General features: G+C 39.5%; 1 protein-coding gene across 2 annotated transcripts in view; it reads left to right on the forward strand.

The window, feature by feature from the left end:
• Nucleotides 1-17,608, forward strand: part of Lrch2 (leucine rich repeats and calponin homology domain containing 2) — a 185,372-nt gene that overhangs the window by 137,762 nt on the left and 30,002 nt on the right. For both annotated transcript variants that reach the window (XM_055604968.1, XM_055604969.1), the window contains exons 13-14: nt 10,119-10,167; nt 10,246-10,362. In XM_055604968.1, the coding sequence (XP_055460943.1) occupies nt 10,119-10,167; nt 10,246-10,362 (166 nt within the window). The remainder of the gene's footprint in view (nt 1-10,118; nt 10,168-10,245; nt 10,363-17,608) is intronic.

The following is a 17,608-nucleotide window of genomic DNA, read 5'->3' on the forward strand; positions in this document are numbered from 1 at the left end:
CATCCACCTTCATGTCAGAGACTGTCTCTTCTCCCTTTAGTAGGTGACCCACATGGAGACTGAGTTGTCTATGGGCTACATCTGAACAAGGGATCTAGGTATGCATGGTCTTTGGTTGATGCAAATTCTTTTTGACTCATAAATGTAGGAACTGTCTAAACTCTGTGTTGATTCTTCCTCCATGGTTTGTAGTATGAAAATGGTTTCTGTTTAGCAACATGGGCCAAGCATGACATTCATATTTCATTATCCATTTCTGGGATTCTTTATTTACATTTAAATAAATTTATTTAGTTGATAGATTTCCATATTAGATAAGAAATAAGGAACCTAGGATCTTTTTCTTTCTTTTCTCCCTTCCTCTTTTTTCTTACTCATCGTCTTCTGCTCTTTCTTTTTGTATTTATAAGTAGCCATTTAGCTGGTTTTTTTTTTAATTTTATTTTTTCTTATAAGTTACATTTTATTAACTCTGTATCCCAGCCGTGTCCCGATCCCTCATTCCCTCCCAGTCCCTCCTTCCCTCCCTCATCTCCACCGAGCCCCTTGCCAAGTCCACTGATAGGGGGGACCTCCTCCCCATTCATCTGATCCTGTTTTATCAGGTATCTTCAGGACTGGCTACAAAGCTCTCCTCTGTGGCCTAACAGGACTGCTCCTCCCTTGGGGGGTGGGGAGGGCAAAGAGCCAGTCATTGAGTTTCTGTTAGAAATACTCCTTGTTTCCCTCACTATGGGAAGCCAATTGTTTACTGAGCTACCACAGGCTACATCTGAGCAGAGGTTCTAGGTTACATTCATACATGGTCCTTGGTTGCATGTCAGTCTCAGAAAAGACCCTGTGCCCAGATATATTTGGTCCTTGTGGAGCTCCTATCCTTTCTTCATCAGACTAACTCCCCTTCTTTCTTATGATTCCCTGTACTCTGCCAAAGGTTTGGTCATGAGTCTTTGCTTTGAAAACACTGCTAGTTAGAGTCTTTCAAATGCGCTCAGTAGACTCCTGTCATATGTTCAATTCGCATCCCATCTGTCTTTCTAAACTAGGATTGATCATCTTACCCCATGTACGCTCTCTTGATTATCTTTTTTAGGTGCATAGATTTCATTATGTTTATCATATCTTATAGGTCTATATAAGTGAGTATATACCGTGTTTGTCTTTCTCCTTCTGGAATATTTCACTCAGGATTATCTTTTCTAGATCCCACCATTTGCCTGCAAATTTCATGATTTCCTCCTTTTTGATTGCTGAGTAGTATTCCATTGTGTAAAAATACCACAATTTCTGTACCCATTCCTCTGTTGATGGACATCTGGGTTGTTTCCAGGTTTTGGCTATTACAAATAATGCTGCTATAAACATGGTTGAGCAAATATCCCTTTTGTGTACTTGAGCAAAGTTTGGGTATATACCTAGCAGTGGTATAGTTGGGTCTTGAGGAAGCACTACTCCTAATTGTCTTAGAAAGCACCAGATAGATTTTCAGAGTGGTTGTATCAATTTACATTCACACCAGCAGTGGAGGAGGGTTCCCATTTCTCCACAACCTCTCCAGCATGTGTTGTCCATTGAGTTTGTCATTTTGGCCATTCTGATGGGTGTAAGGTGATATCTCAGGGTCGTTTTGATTTGCATTTCCCTGATGGCTAATGAGGATGAGCATTTCTTTAAGTGTTTCTCTGCCATTTGATATTCCTCTGTCGAGAATTCTCTATTTAGCTCTGTTCCCCATTTTTTAATTGGATTACTTGGTTTGCTGCTTTTCAGCTTCTTTAGTTCTTTGTATATACTTGATATTAGTCCTCTGTCAGATAAAGGGTTAGTGAAGATTCTTTCCCAATGTGTAGGCAGGCGTTTTGTTTTGATGACAGTGTCCTTTGCTTTACAGAAACTTTTCAGTTTCATGAGGTCCCATTTATTAATTGTTTCTCTTAGAGCCTGTGCTGTTGGTGTTCTGTTCAGGAAGTTGTCCCCTGTGCCAATGAGTTCTAGGTTGTTCCCCACTTATTCTTCTAACAGATTTAGAGTATCTGGTTTTATGTTGAGGTCTTTGATCCACTTGGATTTCAGTTTTGTGCAGGGTGATAAATATAGATCTATTTTCATTTTCTGCATGTGGACATCCAGTTGGACCAGCATCATTTGTTGAAGATGCTTTCTTTTTTCAATTGAATGGTTTTGGCTTCTTTGTCAAAAATCGAGTACTCATAGGTGTGTGGGTTTATTTCTGGGTCTTCTGTGCGGTTCCATTGATCCTCCTTTCTGTTTTTATGCCAATACCATGCAGTTTTTTTTTAATTTTTTATTAATTACACTTTATTCATTTTGTATCCCCCCATAAGCCCCTCCCTCCTCCCCTCCCGATCCCACCCTCCCTCCTCTTTCTGCATGCATGTCAATCCCCAAGTCCACTGATAGGGGACGTTCTCCTCTTTTTTCTGATCTTAGTCTATCAGTTCTCATCAAAAGTGGCTGCATTGTCCTCTACTGTGGCCTGGTAAGGCTGCTCCCCCCTCAGGGGGAAGTGATCAACAAGCAGGCCAATCAGATTATGTCAGAGGCAGTCCCTCCTCCCATTACTATGTAACCCACTTGGACACTGAACTGCCATGGGCTACACCTGTGCAGGGGTTCCAGGTCATCTCCACGAATAGTCCTTGGTTGGAGTATGATTTTCTGGGAAGTTCCCTGTGTTCAAATTATCTTGATCTGTTGCTCTCCTTGTGGAGTTCCCGTACCCTCCAGCTCTTACTATTTCCCACTTCTTACATAAAATTCCATTCACTCTGCCCATCATTTGGTCATCAGGCTCAGCATCTGCTTTGACAGTCTATACTGCAGAAGCTTTCAGAGGTCCTCTGTGGCAGGTTTCAAGGTTGTTTCCTGTTTTCTTCTGGCTTTCAGAGGCCCTCTGTAGCAGGTTCCAAGGTTGTTTCCTATTTTCTTTTTCTTCTGATGTCCATCCTCTTTGCCTTTCAGGATGGGGATTGAACATTTTAGCTAGGGTCCTCTCCTTTTACGTAGTTTGTTTAGATGTATAGATTTTAGTGGGTTAATTTATATTATATGTTTATATGAGTGAGTATATACCATGTGTGTCTTTTTCTTCTGGGACCACTCACTCAGGATGATCCTTTCCAGGTCCCACCATTTACCTGCAAATTTCATGATTTCCTTATTTTTCATTGCTGAGTAATACTCCATTGTATAGATGTACCACAGTTTCTGCATCCATTCTTCAGCTGAGGGGCACCTGGGCTGTTTCCAGCTTCTGGCTATTACAAATAAAGCTGCTACAAACATGGTTGAGCAAATGTCCTTTTTGTGTACGTGCGCCTCTTTTGGGTATATGCCTAGGAGTGGTATGGTTGGATCTTGAGGAAGCGCTATTTCTAGTTGTCTGAGAAAGCGCCAGATTGATTTCCATAGTGGTTGTACCAATTTACATTCCCACCAGCAGTGGAGGAGGGTTCCCCTTTCTCCACAACCTCTCCAGCATGTGTGGTCCATTGAGTTTTTCATCTTGGCCATTCTGATGGGTGTAAGGTGAAATCTCAGGGTTGTTTTGATTTGCATTTCCCTAATGGCTAATGAGGTTGAGCATTTCTTTAAGTGCTTTTCTGCCATTCGATATTCCTCTGCAGAGAATTCTCTATTTAGCTCTGTTCCCCATTTTTTAAGTGGATTACTTGGTTCGTTGCTTTTCAGCTTGTTTAGTTCTTTATATATATTGGATATGAGTCCTCTCTCAGATAAAGGGTTGGTGATGATTCTTTCCCAATCTGTAGGCAGTCGCTTTGTTTTGATGATGGTGTCCTTTGCTTTACAGAAGCTTTTCAATTTCATGAGGTCCCATTTATTGCTTGTTGCTCTTAGAGCCTGTGCTGTTGGTGTTCTGTTCAGGAAGTTTTCTCCTGTACCAATGTGTTCTAGGGTATTCCCCACTTTTTTTTCTAGCCGATTTAATGTGCCTTCTTTTATGTTGAGGTCTTTGATCCACTTGGACTTCAGTTTTGTGCAGGGTGATAAGTATGGATCTATTTTCATTTTTCTACATGTAGACATCCAGTTGGACCAGCACCATTTGTTGAAGATGCTATCTTTTTTCCATTGTATGGTTTTGGCATCTTTGTCAAAAATCAGGTGTCCGTAAATGTGTGGGTTTATTTCTGGGTCTTCTGTTCGATTCCATTGATCCACCATTCTGTTTCTATGCCAGTACCATGCAGTTTTTATAACTGTTGCTCTATAGTACAGCTTGAGATCAGGGATGGAGATACCTCCAGAAGTTCTTTTATTGTAGAGGATTGTTTTAGCAATTCTAGGTTTCTTGTTATTCCATTACTATTGCTCTGTAATACAACTTGAGATCGGGGATAGAGATACCTCCACATGATCTGTTGTTGTACAGGATTGTTTTGGAGATTCTGGGTTTTTTGTTTCTCCATATGAAACTGAATCTTTTTTTCAAGGTCTGTAAAGAATTGAGTTGGTATTTTGATGGGAATTGCATTGAATCTGTAGATTGCTTTTGGCAGGATGGCCATTTTCACAATGTTAATCCTACCAATCCATGAGCACGGGAGATCTTTCCATCTTCTGAGATCTTCTTCAATTTCTTTCTTCAGAGACTTGAAGGTTTCCTCAAACAGGTCTTTCACTTGCTTGGTTAGTGTCACCCCAACGTACTTTATGTTATTAGTGGCTATTGTGAAGGGTGTTGTTTCCCTAATTTCTTTCTCGGCCCTTTTGTCTTTGGTATACAGGAGGGCTTCTGATTTTTTTGAGTTGATTTTTTATCCTGCCACTTTGCTGAAGGTGTTTATCAGCTGGAGGAGTTCTCTGGTTGAATTTTTGGGATCGCTCATATATACTATCATATCATCTGCGAATAGTGACACTTTGACCTCTTCCTTTCCAATTTGTATCCCCTTGATCTCCTTTAGTTGTCTTATTCCTCTGGCTAGGACTTCAAGTATTATGTTGAAGAGGTAGGGAGAGAGTTGACAGCCTTGTCTTGTCCCTGATTTCAGTGGGATTGATTTAAGTTTCTCTCCATTGAGTTTTATGTTGGCTATAGGCTTGCTGTATATTGCCTTTACTATGTTTAGATATGTGCCTTGTATTCCTGATCTCTCCAAGACTTTAAACATGAATGGGTGTTGGACTTTGTCAAATGCTTTTTCAGGATCTAAGGAGATGATCATGTGGTTTTTCTCCTTCAGTTTGTTTATGTGGTGGATTACATTGATGGATTTCCGTATGTTGATCTGTCCCTTGGTGAGAGTGGAGTGTTGAATTCTCCCACTATTAGGGTTTTAGGATCAATGTGTGATTTAAGCTTTAATATTGTTTCATTTACGAATGTAGGTGCTCTTGTATTTGGGGCATAGATATTCAAAATTGTGATGTCCTCTTGGTGGATTTTTCCTTTGATGAGAATATAGTGGCCGTCCTTATCTTTTTTGATTAACTTGGGTTGAAAGTCTATTTTATTAGATATTAGGATGGCTACTCCAGCTTGTTTTCTGGAACCATTTGCTTGAAAGACATTTTTCCAGCCCTTTACTCTGAGGTAGTGTTTATCTTTGTTGCGTAGGTGTGTTTCTTGGATGCAACAGAACGATGGATCCTGTTTCCGCAACCATTCTGTTAGTCTGTGTCTTTTTATTGGGGAGTTGAGTCCGTTGATGTTGATAGAAACTAGTGACCAGCAATTGTTACTTACTTTAGATGTGGGGTTAGTGGTGTCACTGAGTTTCATTGCTTGTATTCTTTTTGTTTTTTTGTTGTGTAATTATCTATTTCCTCTGTTTCCTTAGATGTAGTTGTTTTCTTTGGTTTGGAATATTTCTTCTAGTAACTTCTGTAAAGCTGAGTTACTATGTAGATATTGTTTAAATTTGGTTTTGTCTTGGAATATTTTTAATTCTCCGTCTATGTTGATTGAAAGTTTTGCTGGGTATAGTAGTATGGGTTGGAATCTGTGGTCCCTTAAGGACTGTATGATTTCTGTCCAGGCCCTTCTGGCTTTCATAGTTTCTGTTGAGAAATCTGGTGTGATTCTGATAGGTCTACCTTCATATGTTACTTGGCCTTTTTCCCTTGCTGCTTTTAGAATTTTTCTGTTTTGTAGGTTCAGTGTTTTGACTATGATGTGTCGTGAAGAATTTCTTTTCTGGTCTAGTCTACTTGGTGTTCTGTAGGTCTCTTGTATGTTTATGACCATCTCCTTCTTTAAGTTGGGAAAATTTTCTTCTATAATTTTCTTGAAAAAATTTCCGGACCTTTGAGCCTGATGTCTTCTTTTTCTTCTACTCCTATTATTCTTAGGTTTTGTCTTTTCATGGTGTCCTTGATTTCTTGGATGTTTTGTGTTTGGAACTTTTCTGATTTTATTTTTTCTTTGAGAGACGTGTCAATTTCTGCAAGTGTATGTTTGGCTCCTCAGATTCTTTCTTCCATCTCTTGTATTCTGTTGGTGATGCTTACCTTTGTAGTTCCTGATCTTTTCTCTATGTTCTCCAGCTCCTGGTTTTTCTCTATTTGTGTTTTCTTTATTGATTCTAATTCTGTTTTCATGTCTTGCACCATTTCCTTCATCTGTTTGAATGTGGAGTCCTGCTTTTCAACGATAGCTTCTATTTTTTTGTCCATTTCCTCTCTATGTATCACTAATTGTGCCTCTACTTCTTTGGGTATAATTGCCTGTATTTCTATGAGAGCTTTGTTTATTTCTTCTTTATTTGCCTTCATTTGTGTGGACATTTCTTTGAGAGCTTTGTGCATTTCTTCTCTGTTTGCCTCAATTTTCGTGGTCATTTCTCTGAGAGCATGATTTGTTTCCTCTTGGTTAGTCTCGATTTCTTTGGCTATTTCTCTGAGGGCTATGTTCATTTCATCTTTATGGGCCTCTAATAGCTGGAGAAACATAGTTTTGAGGTCGTTTTCTTGTATATCTAGTGAATTGAAGTGTCCATTGTTTTGTGGGGTTGCTGGTGATGTCATTATGTCCTGATTTTTGTTGGGAGTGTTCTTACGTCTGCCTCTAGCCATCTGGTTGTTTATAATCCTCACTGGTTGTTCCTCGAGATTGTAGTTTGGGCTATGATCCTCTCTTTCTGTTTTCTGGACTGTTTTTTTCAGGAAGATGAGAGAGGTTCACTGGTTTGGAAGGGTGCACTGTGGTTTCAGTTTTGCCTAAGTAAGGAATGTGATGCTGGCGCTATTCACGTGTGCTTTTAGCGGGCGCAGTGTGCATGCGTGGATTCTCTGACTATTGCAATGGCCTGCAAGTCACTATTACGCAGTTCTGACTGTGATGCAGGGATTGTTTTCCTGGATTACCCTGGTGGACCTTTAAGGCAGAGGCTTCAATGTTGGGGTTGCTATCCCAAGAATCCCTATGATGCCCACACTAGGGGTGTGGGTGTCAGGGATCTCGTCTGGTTGCTTCTGTGGAAAGGCCCTGGGTCTGGGGCAATCTCTCCCTAGAAGGCTCACTCACTCTCTTGCAGGACCAGTTGGAATGCACAGGGGTTCCCCTTGGTCACTATTCTCTTTTTTCGTCCTGCTGCGGAAGTGCACAGGTAGGCTAACAGTCAGCTCTGTGACACTGTGGCCGCAGGACTCGGTGTCCACCTTTCCTGTGTGCTACCTCTTTGTCCTTTCTTTCTGACAGGAGGGGTTATGTTGACTGGTCCCTGGGTAGCTCGGGAAAAAGTTAGGATGTGTGTACTCAATCCCAGATCTCGGGCCCAGATCTCTCTGCCAGAAGCAGCCTAGCGGTAGAATCTATGTTTGCTGATCCTAAGAGAGTACCGGGTAGGGTTGAGTGTCCTCAGATCCAGAGCTTGGGTTTCTCTGCTAGGGGCCACTGGGTGAGCTGGAGAGAGGGTGCTGTGTCCTTGGCAGGCTGCCTCTCTGTCCTTCCCCTCTGACCTTCTCCTCTGCTAGGGCAAGCTCATGGAGGTGCTCTATGGGGAGTGCCATCAGCGGTTGGGGCTTCTCAGTTGGATCCTGAGCCCTGAGCCGGCGTTTCTCCGCCAGGGGTGGGGGAGGCACAGCTGCAATCCGTGTGTGGCGGGAGCTCAATTGTGATGGCGGAAGGTACCTGTGGTTGGAGAGACCTTCCAGGGAAAGACTGGGTGACCCGTGACCAGTCTGGCAACTTTCCTTCCCCGTGGGTTTTTTTCGACTGGGACTCCCAGCCTCAGGCACCCTTGTGCCCACCAATCAGCCTTGGAAAGTGATCGGGACAAGCAGGCTTGAGGCACCAGCCTGGAGACCCAAAGCCAGCGTTAGCCGGGTTCTCTTCCGGGTTCTGGCTGGGTAGCCGAGAGTGGACCCGACCGATTCCCGCGCCGTGGGAGCCTCCTCTCACCTGGGAAACACGATCCATCGCTGTTTTAGGGCCCACAGTTCAGTCTCCTGGTCGCTGCATGGAGTCTGTTGTCCCGCTTCTCAGACAAGGTGTTCTCCCGGTGCTGCCATCTTGGCCCCTCGCCATTTAGTTGTTTATATGTTGTTTGTTATATAAACTACAGTTTCTATAAATTTAAATCTCATTTGTACCAAAAGTTACTGTGCTTAAAATTTTTTACTTTATCTTCCACTGGAAAAAATCTATAAATTCTGGAATTACTGTTAATTGTATTTTCATTGTTGTATATATTTTATTACTTCCTAGGTATAGTGATGTCCCTTGTACTCTTATAAATGTTTATGATCTTCTTTCTTCTGTTTTTTTTTTGAATATTTAAGGATGTCATTTATTTTTTTGCTTTCTTTTTTATTAAATTTTTAAAATTTTTATTAATTATAGTTTATTTAGTTTGTATCCCCCCTGTATCTCCCTCACTCCTCCCCTCCCAGTCCCACCCTCCGTTTTCCTTCTCCACTCATGTCCCTCCCCAAGTTCACTGATGGGGGAGGTCCTCCTTCCCTTCCTTCCAGTCTTCTTCTTATTCTTCTTTCTTCTGTTACTTCTTCTCTACAAATTCTGTCTGTTTGAAACATGTTCTTACTCTGTGGCTCAGGATGACCTTTACCTCACTGTGTATCTCAATCAGGTTTCCAAAAGGTGGTGATACCTCAGCTGCCTTATGAGTGCTGAGATGACCACTATGAGCCACCATTTACCTACCCTCTTTCTCTTTCTCTGTGCGAGTGTCTGTCTTTCCCTCTGTCTCTCATTCTTCTTTAGATTTCTAAACGTTTTCTGAGTATGTTTGTGTGTATTTATATCTGTTTGTCTCTGTGTCTCTATGAGTGTATGGCACATGTGTGTGGGTGCTCCAGGAGGCCTTGAATCTGGAATAGGTCCATCATAGCTCCTGTCATGTCATAGCTCATAATCAGTAGTTCAATAGGCAATAAAGTATTTGTCTTCTGAACTCTTTGGCATTTAGGTACAGGAATTTATTTATGTATTTATTTAATGTGTATGAATTATATATATGTAGATGTGTTCCATAACACAAGTGTGGATGTCAGAGGACAACTTTCAAGGATTCAAGGACATAGTTTTTTCCTTTCACTGCATGGATCCCAGGGATCTAACTCAAGTTGTTACTTGCCCACTCACCCCACTGATCTTATTACTTGATTTTTTAAAAGGAAATTTTTTATAATAGTTGTTTATAGAGTGTATATTTGTATATATTATATGCATTTTGCCCTCTATAAAATATTTTGGTTTATGTATAAGGTTGATATAAAATAAAGCCATTTTGATGGTTTTTTGGAGCAATAGTAGGTACTTACTACTGGTTTGTTTCATCTATTTTAATTTTTAATTTATATACTACCAGTAAGCCATATGGTAGTTAATACCAGTCATTGCAGCCCTTGGAAGGCTGAAGCAGGATATTGCCATGAGCTCAAGGCTAGCCTGGGCTACCGTAGTGATTACCATGCCATCCATGGTAATAACCAGACCCAATCTCTATAGAACACAACACAAAAGAACACAATAAAATGAAACATATATATGGATAATCTTTAATCTTTATGTTGCTGCTTTAAACCAATGAGAAGGCAAATTTGCTGTTTATAAAGAAATGTAAAAATTTTTAAATACTTTAAGTTATATTAAAGCATCTTTAATTATTTAGTGTCTCAGCAGATGAAGGGAATTCACCATTATCACCTCTTGCATGGCAGGTAAGAAGAAATAAAATTAATAACATGTATTATTTTGTTGGTCATTCATTGAGTTAAAATAGACCTTTCTCATTATAGACATTAAAAAATCAGAAGGATCCAATAGCTGATCAACAATGGCCAGAATCTCAGCCTATAATCTGGCAAAATGAAGAGAGGAGACGGAGCAAGCAGATCAGAAAAGAATATTTCAAGGTACCTTAATAAATTATAAATTTTGTTTTATACTTACTGCTTTTGATTTTTAACAGTTTTGTTTTAAATTAATAACATATTACTCTCCAGGTAAATGTCACAACTCTGTTCATTTTGATTGCCCTTATGTATAGAGATATGCTATGTAAGTATATCCAGAAAAAAAAATCGCTAATTCAAATTAAGAGTACATTAACATACATTATGATTTTTGAAATAGTTAAAATTAATGCTTGTGTGTTATACTGCTAATTGTGTCAATTAATTCCATAATATTTTTGAGGTAGGGTTTCAATATGTAGCCCATGTTAGCCTTAACTCAACATCCTCTGATCTCTGGGATTACAGAAGGCCTGGCTCTGAAACAGACTAATTAAATTTGTTTCAATACATAGTACAGAATTTTTTTCATATAGCACTTAAGCACATCTATATAAATAGTTAAAGACTGGTCCATATTTTCTTGTTATATTAGTGAATTTTTAAATTTTTTCTTTATTATTATTTATTACAATTTATTCACTTTGTATCCTTGCTGTAGCCCCTCCCTCATCTTTCTGGTCACACCCTCTCCCCTTCTTCCTCCCCTATGTCCCTCTCCTAGTCCATTAGTGGATTTTTTGAGACAGGTTCTCTCTACATGGTCCTGGCTATCCTCTGTGTAGACCAAGATGACCTCAGATTCACAGAGATCCACCTCCCGTGGATCTGGGATTAAAAGTGTGCATAACTACACATAGTTCAGTAGATAACTTTTTAATGATTTTTCAAAACAGGTTTTTTTCTGTGTAGCCTTGAGTGTCCTGGACTCACTTTGTAGACCAGACTGGCCTTGAAATCACACCCTACTGCAGTAGATATCTTTTTTCCCCCAAGACAGGATTTCTTTCTTTCTTTCTTTCTGTTTTTTTTTTTTGAAAGAAAATTTAAAGAATACTTTATTGTTGTGTGTATAGACTAGTACAGCATTTCCAAGGACCAGTTGAATTAAATATAAGTGTCTATTTTTAAAATATGTGGTTCTCTTGATAAGATAGATACTTTTAAAACTTGGATGAGCAACCAAATAATTTTTATGTATGTATGTATGTATAGAAAAGTTAGTAAATTTTAGTTTTCAGAATTGCATTATATTTTGCTAAGAAGAATAAAACCATGTGGAAAAAATTATGCATTCAAATGTTAGCTTCTTTTACAAAGACGAAACACCTGGTCCTTAAAATATTTCTCCTTCCTTGTTTTTAAAATTTATTTATTTATTACAATTTATTCACTTTGTATCCCAACTGTAGTCCTCCCTTATCTCCTCTCAGTCCCACCCACCTTCTCTCTTCTGCCCATGCCCCTCCCCTAGTCCACTGATAGGGAAGGTCCTTATCCCCTTCTATCTGACTGTAGCCTATCAAGTTATCATCAGGGCTGGCAGCATCATCTTCCTAGGTGGACTGGCAAGGCTGCAACCACCAGGGGGCCAAGACAAGATTTCTTTGTGTATCCTTGGCTGGCCTTGCTTCATAGAATAGGCTGGCCTCAAACTCACAGTGATTGGCCTGCCTCTGCCTCCTTGAGTGCTGGTGCAGTAGATATTTTAAGATGGCCTTTTCTTAAATATAAATGAAAATATGAGGGCATATGAATTATCCTGAATTTGCATTTCATTATTATTTACTTGGATTTCAAGTCTGCTATATTTTCAGGAACCAATCATCAGGATTTAGACTGAGTTTTAATAATAGCATTTCCACTTGGAATGGACTGAGATGAGCAGTACAAACCTGGGCATGCACCACAAATAGCAAATTGTGTTGTCCTGTACCTCTCTTAAACCCTCTTCTCATTGAATACGTATCATTTTACCTAAACATATAGTACTCAACTGTGTTGCATGTTGTATAAAGTTTATGCCACTAGAAAATAGGATTCATTTCATAGCTTTGTGTTTGGTCCAAAAATTTATATTATAGTCTTCCTAGTTTTCGAAAGCAACATCTGTTTGAAAGAAGAATGCGATAAAAAAAAAAAAAAAATTTGTACCCTTTGGTAAATACACGAAATGCCTTAAACTTTGATGACATAATTACTGATTATTTTTAAGCACCATTTTTAGGGTTAGCTGGACAGTGTGACGGATAGTGGCACATAAGAATCTTCACCATCTGACAGAGGGCTAATATCCAGTATATATAAAGAACTAAAGAAGCTGAAAAACAGCAAACCAAGTAATACACTTAAAAAATGGGGAACAGAGCTAAACAGAGAATTCTCTGTAGAGGAATATCGAATGGCAGAGAACCACTTAAAGAAATACTCAACCTCATTAGCCATTAGGGAAATGCAAATTAAAACCACCCTGAGATTTCACCTTACACCCATCAGAATGGCCAAGATGAAAAACTCAAGTGACAACACATGCAGGAGAGGCTGTGGAGAAAGGGGAATCCTTCTCCACTGCTGGTGAGAATGTAAACTCTTACAACCACTCTAGAAATCAATCTGGCGCTTTCTCAGACAACTAGGAATAGCACTTTCTCAAGATCCGGCCATACCACTCCTAGGCATATATCCAAAAGGGGCTCATGTACACAATAAAGACATTTGTTCAACCATGTTTGTAGCAGCTTTATTTGTAATAGCCAGAAGTTGGAAACAGCCCAGATGCCCCTTAACTGAAGAATGGATGCAGAAATTGTGGTACAACTACACAATGGAGTAATACTCTGCAATAAAAAAATAAGGAAATCATGAAATTTGCAGGTAAATGGTTGGACTTGGAAAGGATCATCCTGAGTGAGCTGTCTCAGAAGCAGAAAGACACACAAGGTATATATATACTCACTCACATAGACGTATAACATAGGATAAACCTACTAAAACCCTGAACATCTAAAGAAACTAATCAAGAGAGCGGACCCTGACTAAAATGCTCAATCCCCATCCTGAAAGGCAAAAAGGATAGACATCAGAAGAAGAAGAAAACAGGAAACAACCTAGGAACCTGCCACAGAGAACCTCTGAAAGGCTCTGCCCTACAGACTATCAAAGCAGACACTGAGACTTAAGGCCAACTGATGGGCAAAGTGCATGGAATCTTAAGAAGTGGGAAATAGTAAGATCTGGAGAGGACAGGAACCCCACAAGGAGAGCAACAGAACCAGAAAATTTGAACACAGGGGTCTCCCCAGGGACTCATATTCCAACCAAGGAACATGCATGGAGATAACCTAGAACCCCTGCACAGATGTAGTCCATGACAGCGTAGTATCCATGTGGGTTCCATAGTAATGGGAAGAGGGACTGCCCCTGACATAATCTGATAGGCCTGTTCTTTGATCACCTCACTCTGAGGGGAGAGCAGCCCTACCAGGCCACAGAAGATGACAATGCAGCCATTCCTGATGTGATCTAAGATCAGAAGGAAGGAGAGGAGGACCTCCCCTATCAGTGAACTTGGGAGGGGTAAGCGAGAAGAAGGGGGAGGGATGGCGGGGCTGGGAGGGGAGGAGGGAGGGGCTGATGGGGGGATACAAAGTGAATAAACTAATTAATAAAAAAAGAAAAAAGAAAAAAAAACGAAAAAAAGAAGGAAATGGGTAGACATTCCATTGAGATATATTTTATCTCAACCCTTTGCATCTCTGCAAATAAGTTCTGACATTTATGTTAGTTTTCCTTTTTTAATTCATATGAACTTAACAAAAGCAATGAATAAAATATGTTTATAAGAATACCTTGAATGAATTTGATGTTGTATATCTGAGCAATAAGAAATATTTGATTTGCATTTTGCTGATTACTAAGGATGTTGAACAGTTCTTTAAGTATTTCTCCACCATTCAATATTCTTTGGTGAGAATTCTCTGTTTAGCTCTGTCCCCCATTTTTTAATTGGATTACTTTGTTTGTTAATTACTTGATTAACTTCTTGAGTTCTTTATATAGTCTGGGTATTAGCGCTCTGTCAGATGTAAGGTTGGTGAATATCTCTTTCCAGTCTGTCGTTTTGTTCTGTTGACAGTGTCCTTTGGTTTACAGAAGCTTTTCAGTTTCTTGAGGTGCCACTAATTGACTGTTAACCTTAGAGCCTATTTTGTTGGTGTTCTGTTCAGGAAGTTATCCCTGTTCCAATGAGGTCAAGGTTCTTCTCCACTTCTCCTTCTAACAGATTCAGTGTGTCTGGTTTTATATTGAACCACTTGGACTTTAGTTTTGTGTAAGGTTATATGTATGGATCTATTTGAATTTTTTACATGTGGACATCCAGTTAGACCACCACCATTTGTTGAAGATACTTTTTTTTTCATTGTATTGTTTTTGGCTTCTTTGTCAAAAATCAAGTATCCATAGGTGTGTCGGTTTATTTCTGGGTCTTCTGTTTGATTCAATTGATCCACCTGGCTGTTTCTATGTGAATACCATGCCATTTTTAATACTGTTGTTCTACAGTACAGCTTGAAGTCAGGTATGGAGATACTCCAGAAGAATCTGCAAACAACCCAGATGTCCCTCATTTGAGGAATGGATACAGAAATTGTGTTGCATTTACACAGTGGAATGCTACTCAGCAATTAAAAACAAGGAAATAATGAAATTGCAGGCAAATGGATAGAACTAGAAAAGATCATTCTCAGTGAGGTAACTCAGAAGCAAAAAGACAACACAGGCTATATACTCACTCATAAGTGGATATTAGCCATATAATATAGGATAAACACAATAAAATCTATATTCTTAAAGAAACTAAACAACGAGGACCTTAAGGAAGAGGCTTAATTCTTATTCAGAAGGCAAACAGGATAGACATCAGAAGTGGGAGAAGAAAGGGAGCAGAACAGGAGCCTACCACAAAGGTCCTCTGAAAGACTCTGCTTAGCAGGGGATCAAAGCAGATGCTGAGACTCATAGTCAAACTTTGGGCAGAGTGTAGGGAATCTTATGGACGAAGGAGGGAATAGAAGGTGCCAGAGGGAACATGAGTTCCATAAGGAGACCAACAGAACCAAAAAATCTGCACCCAGGGGAGGCAGTAGAGACTGATGAATCAACCAAGGACCATGGACAGGACCTTGACCCCCTGCTCAGATGTAGCCCCTGGGCTGTTCAGTCTCCATGTGGATTCCCCAGTAAAGAGAGCAGGAGCTATCTCTGGCATGAACTCAGTGGCTGGCTCTTTTATCACCTCTCCTTGGTGAGGTGGCCTTGCCAGATCACAGAAGAAGACTATGCAGCCAGTCCTGATGAGACCTGATAGGCTACAGTCAGATAGTACAGGACTATCAGTGGACCAGGGAAGGTGGATGGGGGGAAGAGAGAGAAAAGGTGGAATCAGGAGATAAGGAAGGGGCTACAACTGGAATACAAAGTGAATAAATTATAATAAATAATAATAATAATATAGAGAAATTTGATATTACTTTGATTTCCTTTATCCCAAACAATATGATAAAATCATACTGAATATATATGTCTCTCTCTCTCTCTCTCTCTCTCTCTCTCTCTCTCTCTGTATACATATATATGAAATTCAAACACTTGTATCGGAATTATTAAGTACTAGGCACTGCCATAAACATTTGCAGATATTAACCCAGTTAGTCTTCAGAAAACTTCAGTAACATAAATGTAGTTATCATTTCTATTCTACATAAAGGGATATTAAATGCCTAGAAGTCTAGTAGAGTTAAAAATAGAGTTCAGAGCCTTTACTCTGCTATTGTTTTGTGTTGTGGAGAACTTTATCTAAAATGAACATCAACATTAGAACATTTTCACTTTTTAAAATATTTTGACTTAATTTAAGTGAACTTTTAAAAAAATCAAGTATTCATAAGTGTGTGGGTTTATTTCTGGGTCTTCTATTCAGTTCCATTGATTCATGGAGCCTACCATAGAGGGTCTCTGAAAGAATCTACCTAGCAGTATAACAAAGCAGATGCTGAGACTCATAACCAAACTTTCGGCAGAGGGCAGGGAATCATATGAAGGGGGGGGGTAATATGACCTGGAGAGGACAGGTGTTCCACAAGGACCAAATATATCTGGGCACAGGGTTCTTTTATGAGACTGATTCTCCAACCAAGGACCATGTATGGATATAACCGAGAATCCCTGCTCAGACGTAGCCCATTGCAGCTCAGTATTCAAGTAGGTTTTCCTAGTAAGGGGAACAGGGACTGTCTCTGACATGAACTCAGTGGCTGGCTCTTTGAACCCCGCCCCCCACCGCTGAGGGAGGAGCAGCCTTGCTAGGCCACAGAAGAGGACATTGCAGCCAGTCCTGATGAGACCTAATAAACTAGGGTCAGATGCAAGGGGAGGAGGACCTCCCCTATCAGTGGACTTGAAAAGGGGCAGGGAGGGGCTGAGGGAGGGAGGGTGGGATTGATAGGGAATGAGGGAGTGGGCTACAGCTGGGATACAAAGTTAATAAACTGTAACTAATATTAAAAAAATAAAATAATTAAAAAAAATTTAAGTGAACTGAACAGAGTGTTTAGTGAGCCTTTATCAGTATCAACTGTTTCTTGCTTTAAAAGCATCATTTGCTCATTAAATAATTTAGTTTTAATGGCTTGTGTATTTCTTCTACTGTGTCAATTTTATTTTAAGGTTGCTAAGAGATAAAATTGAATAACATCTGAAATGACCATTTTAGAACCATCAATCACGATTTTTTTTTCTTTCATATGTGATAAAGTAGGTGTAAACATCTTTATCCACTGGGAAGTATTTCAAGGGCATGTGTAGTTCTTCTCAGTAGTCAGAAGATGTCAGTGTTAGGACATTGCCTAAAAATATGACTCAAAACAAATTATTCCTTTGAGGTCAGGAAAACATAGTAGTGTACAAGACTATGGGTGTAGCTGTAGGTTCAATCTTCAATATCAAAACAAAAAGAAAGATACTAAATGGAGTTAATGTCCATTAGTCATAGTTGTAAAATACATTGTAGGAACATGTTTCTTATATGTAATTCCTAATATAACTCAGATTATAACTGAGATACAAGGTAAATTATATATTATTTCCAACAAATATGGAAGACAGAGCTCCATAATAGGGACAATTAAAGAGAACCCTGAGTATCAGACAGAAAACTTAGGGATATGATCTGAGAATTAGTAGTTTTAAAAATAGGACTTCTCTTAGCACCTGTTTTTCCCACTGATTTACATAAGAAGTCAGTGGGTTTTGGCAAGGAAACAAAAGAATTCTTGTGATTGTCACACTCTATTCTCTTGATTAGAAG

This window comes from Psammomys obesus, unplaced genomic scaffold, assembly GCF_907164565.1.
Source record: "Psammomys obesus unplaced genomic scaffold, mPsaObe1.curated_primary_1811, whole genome shotgun sequence".
Taxonomy (NCBI): domain Eukaryota; kingdom Metazoa; phylum Chordata; class Mammalia; order Rodentia; family Muridae; genus Psammomys; species Psammomys obesus.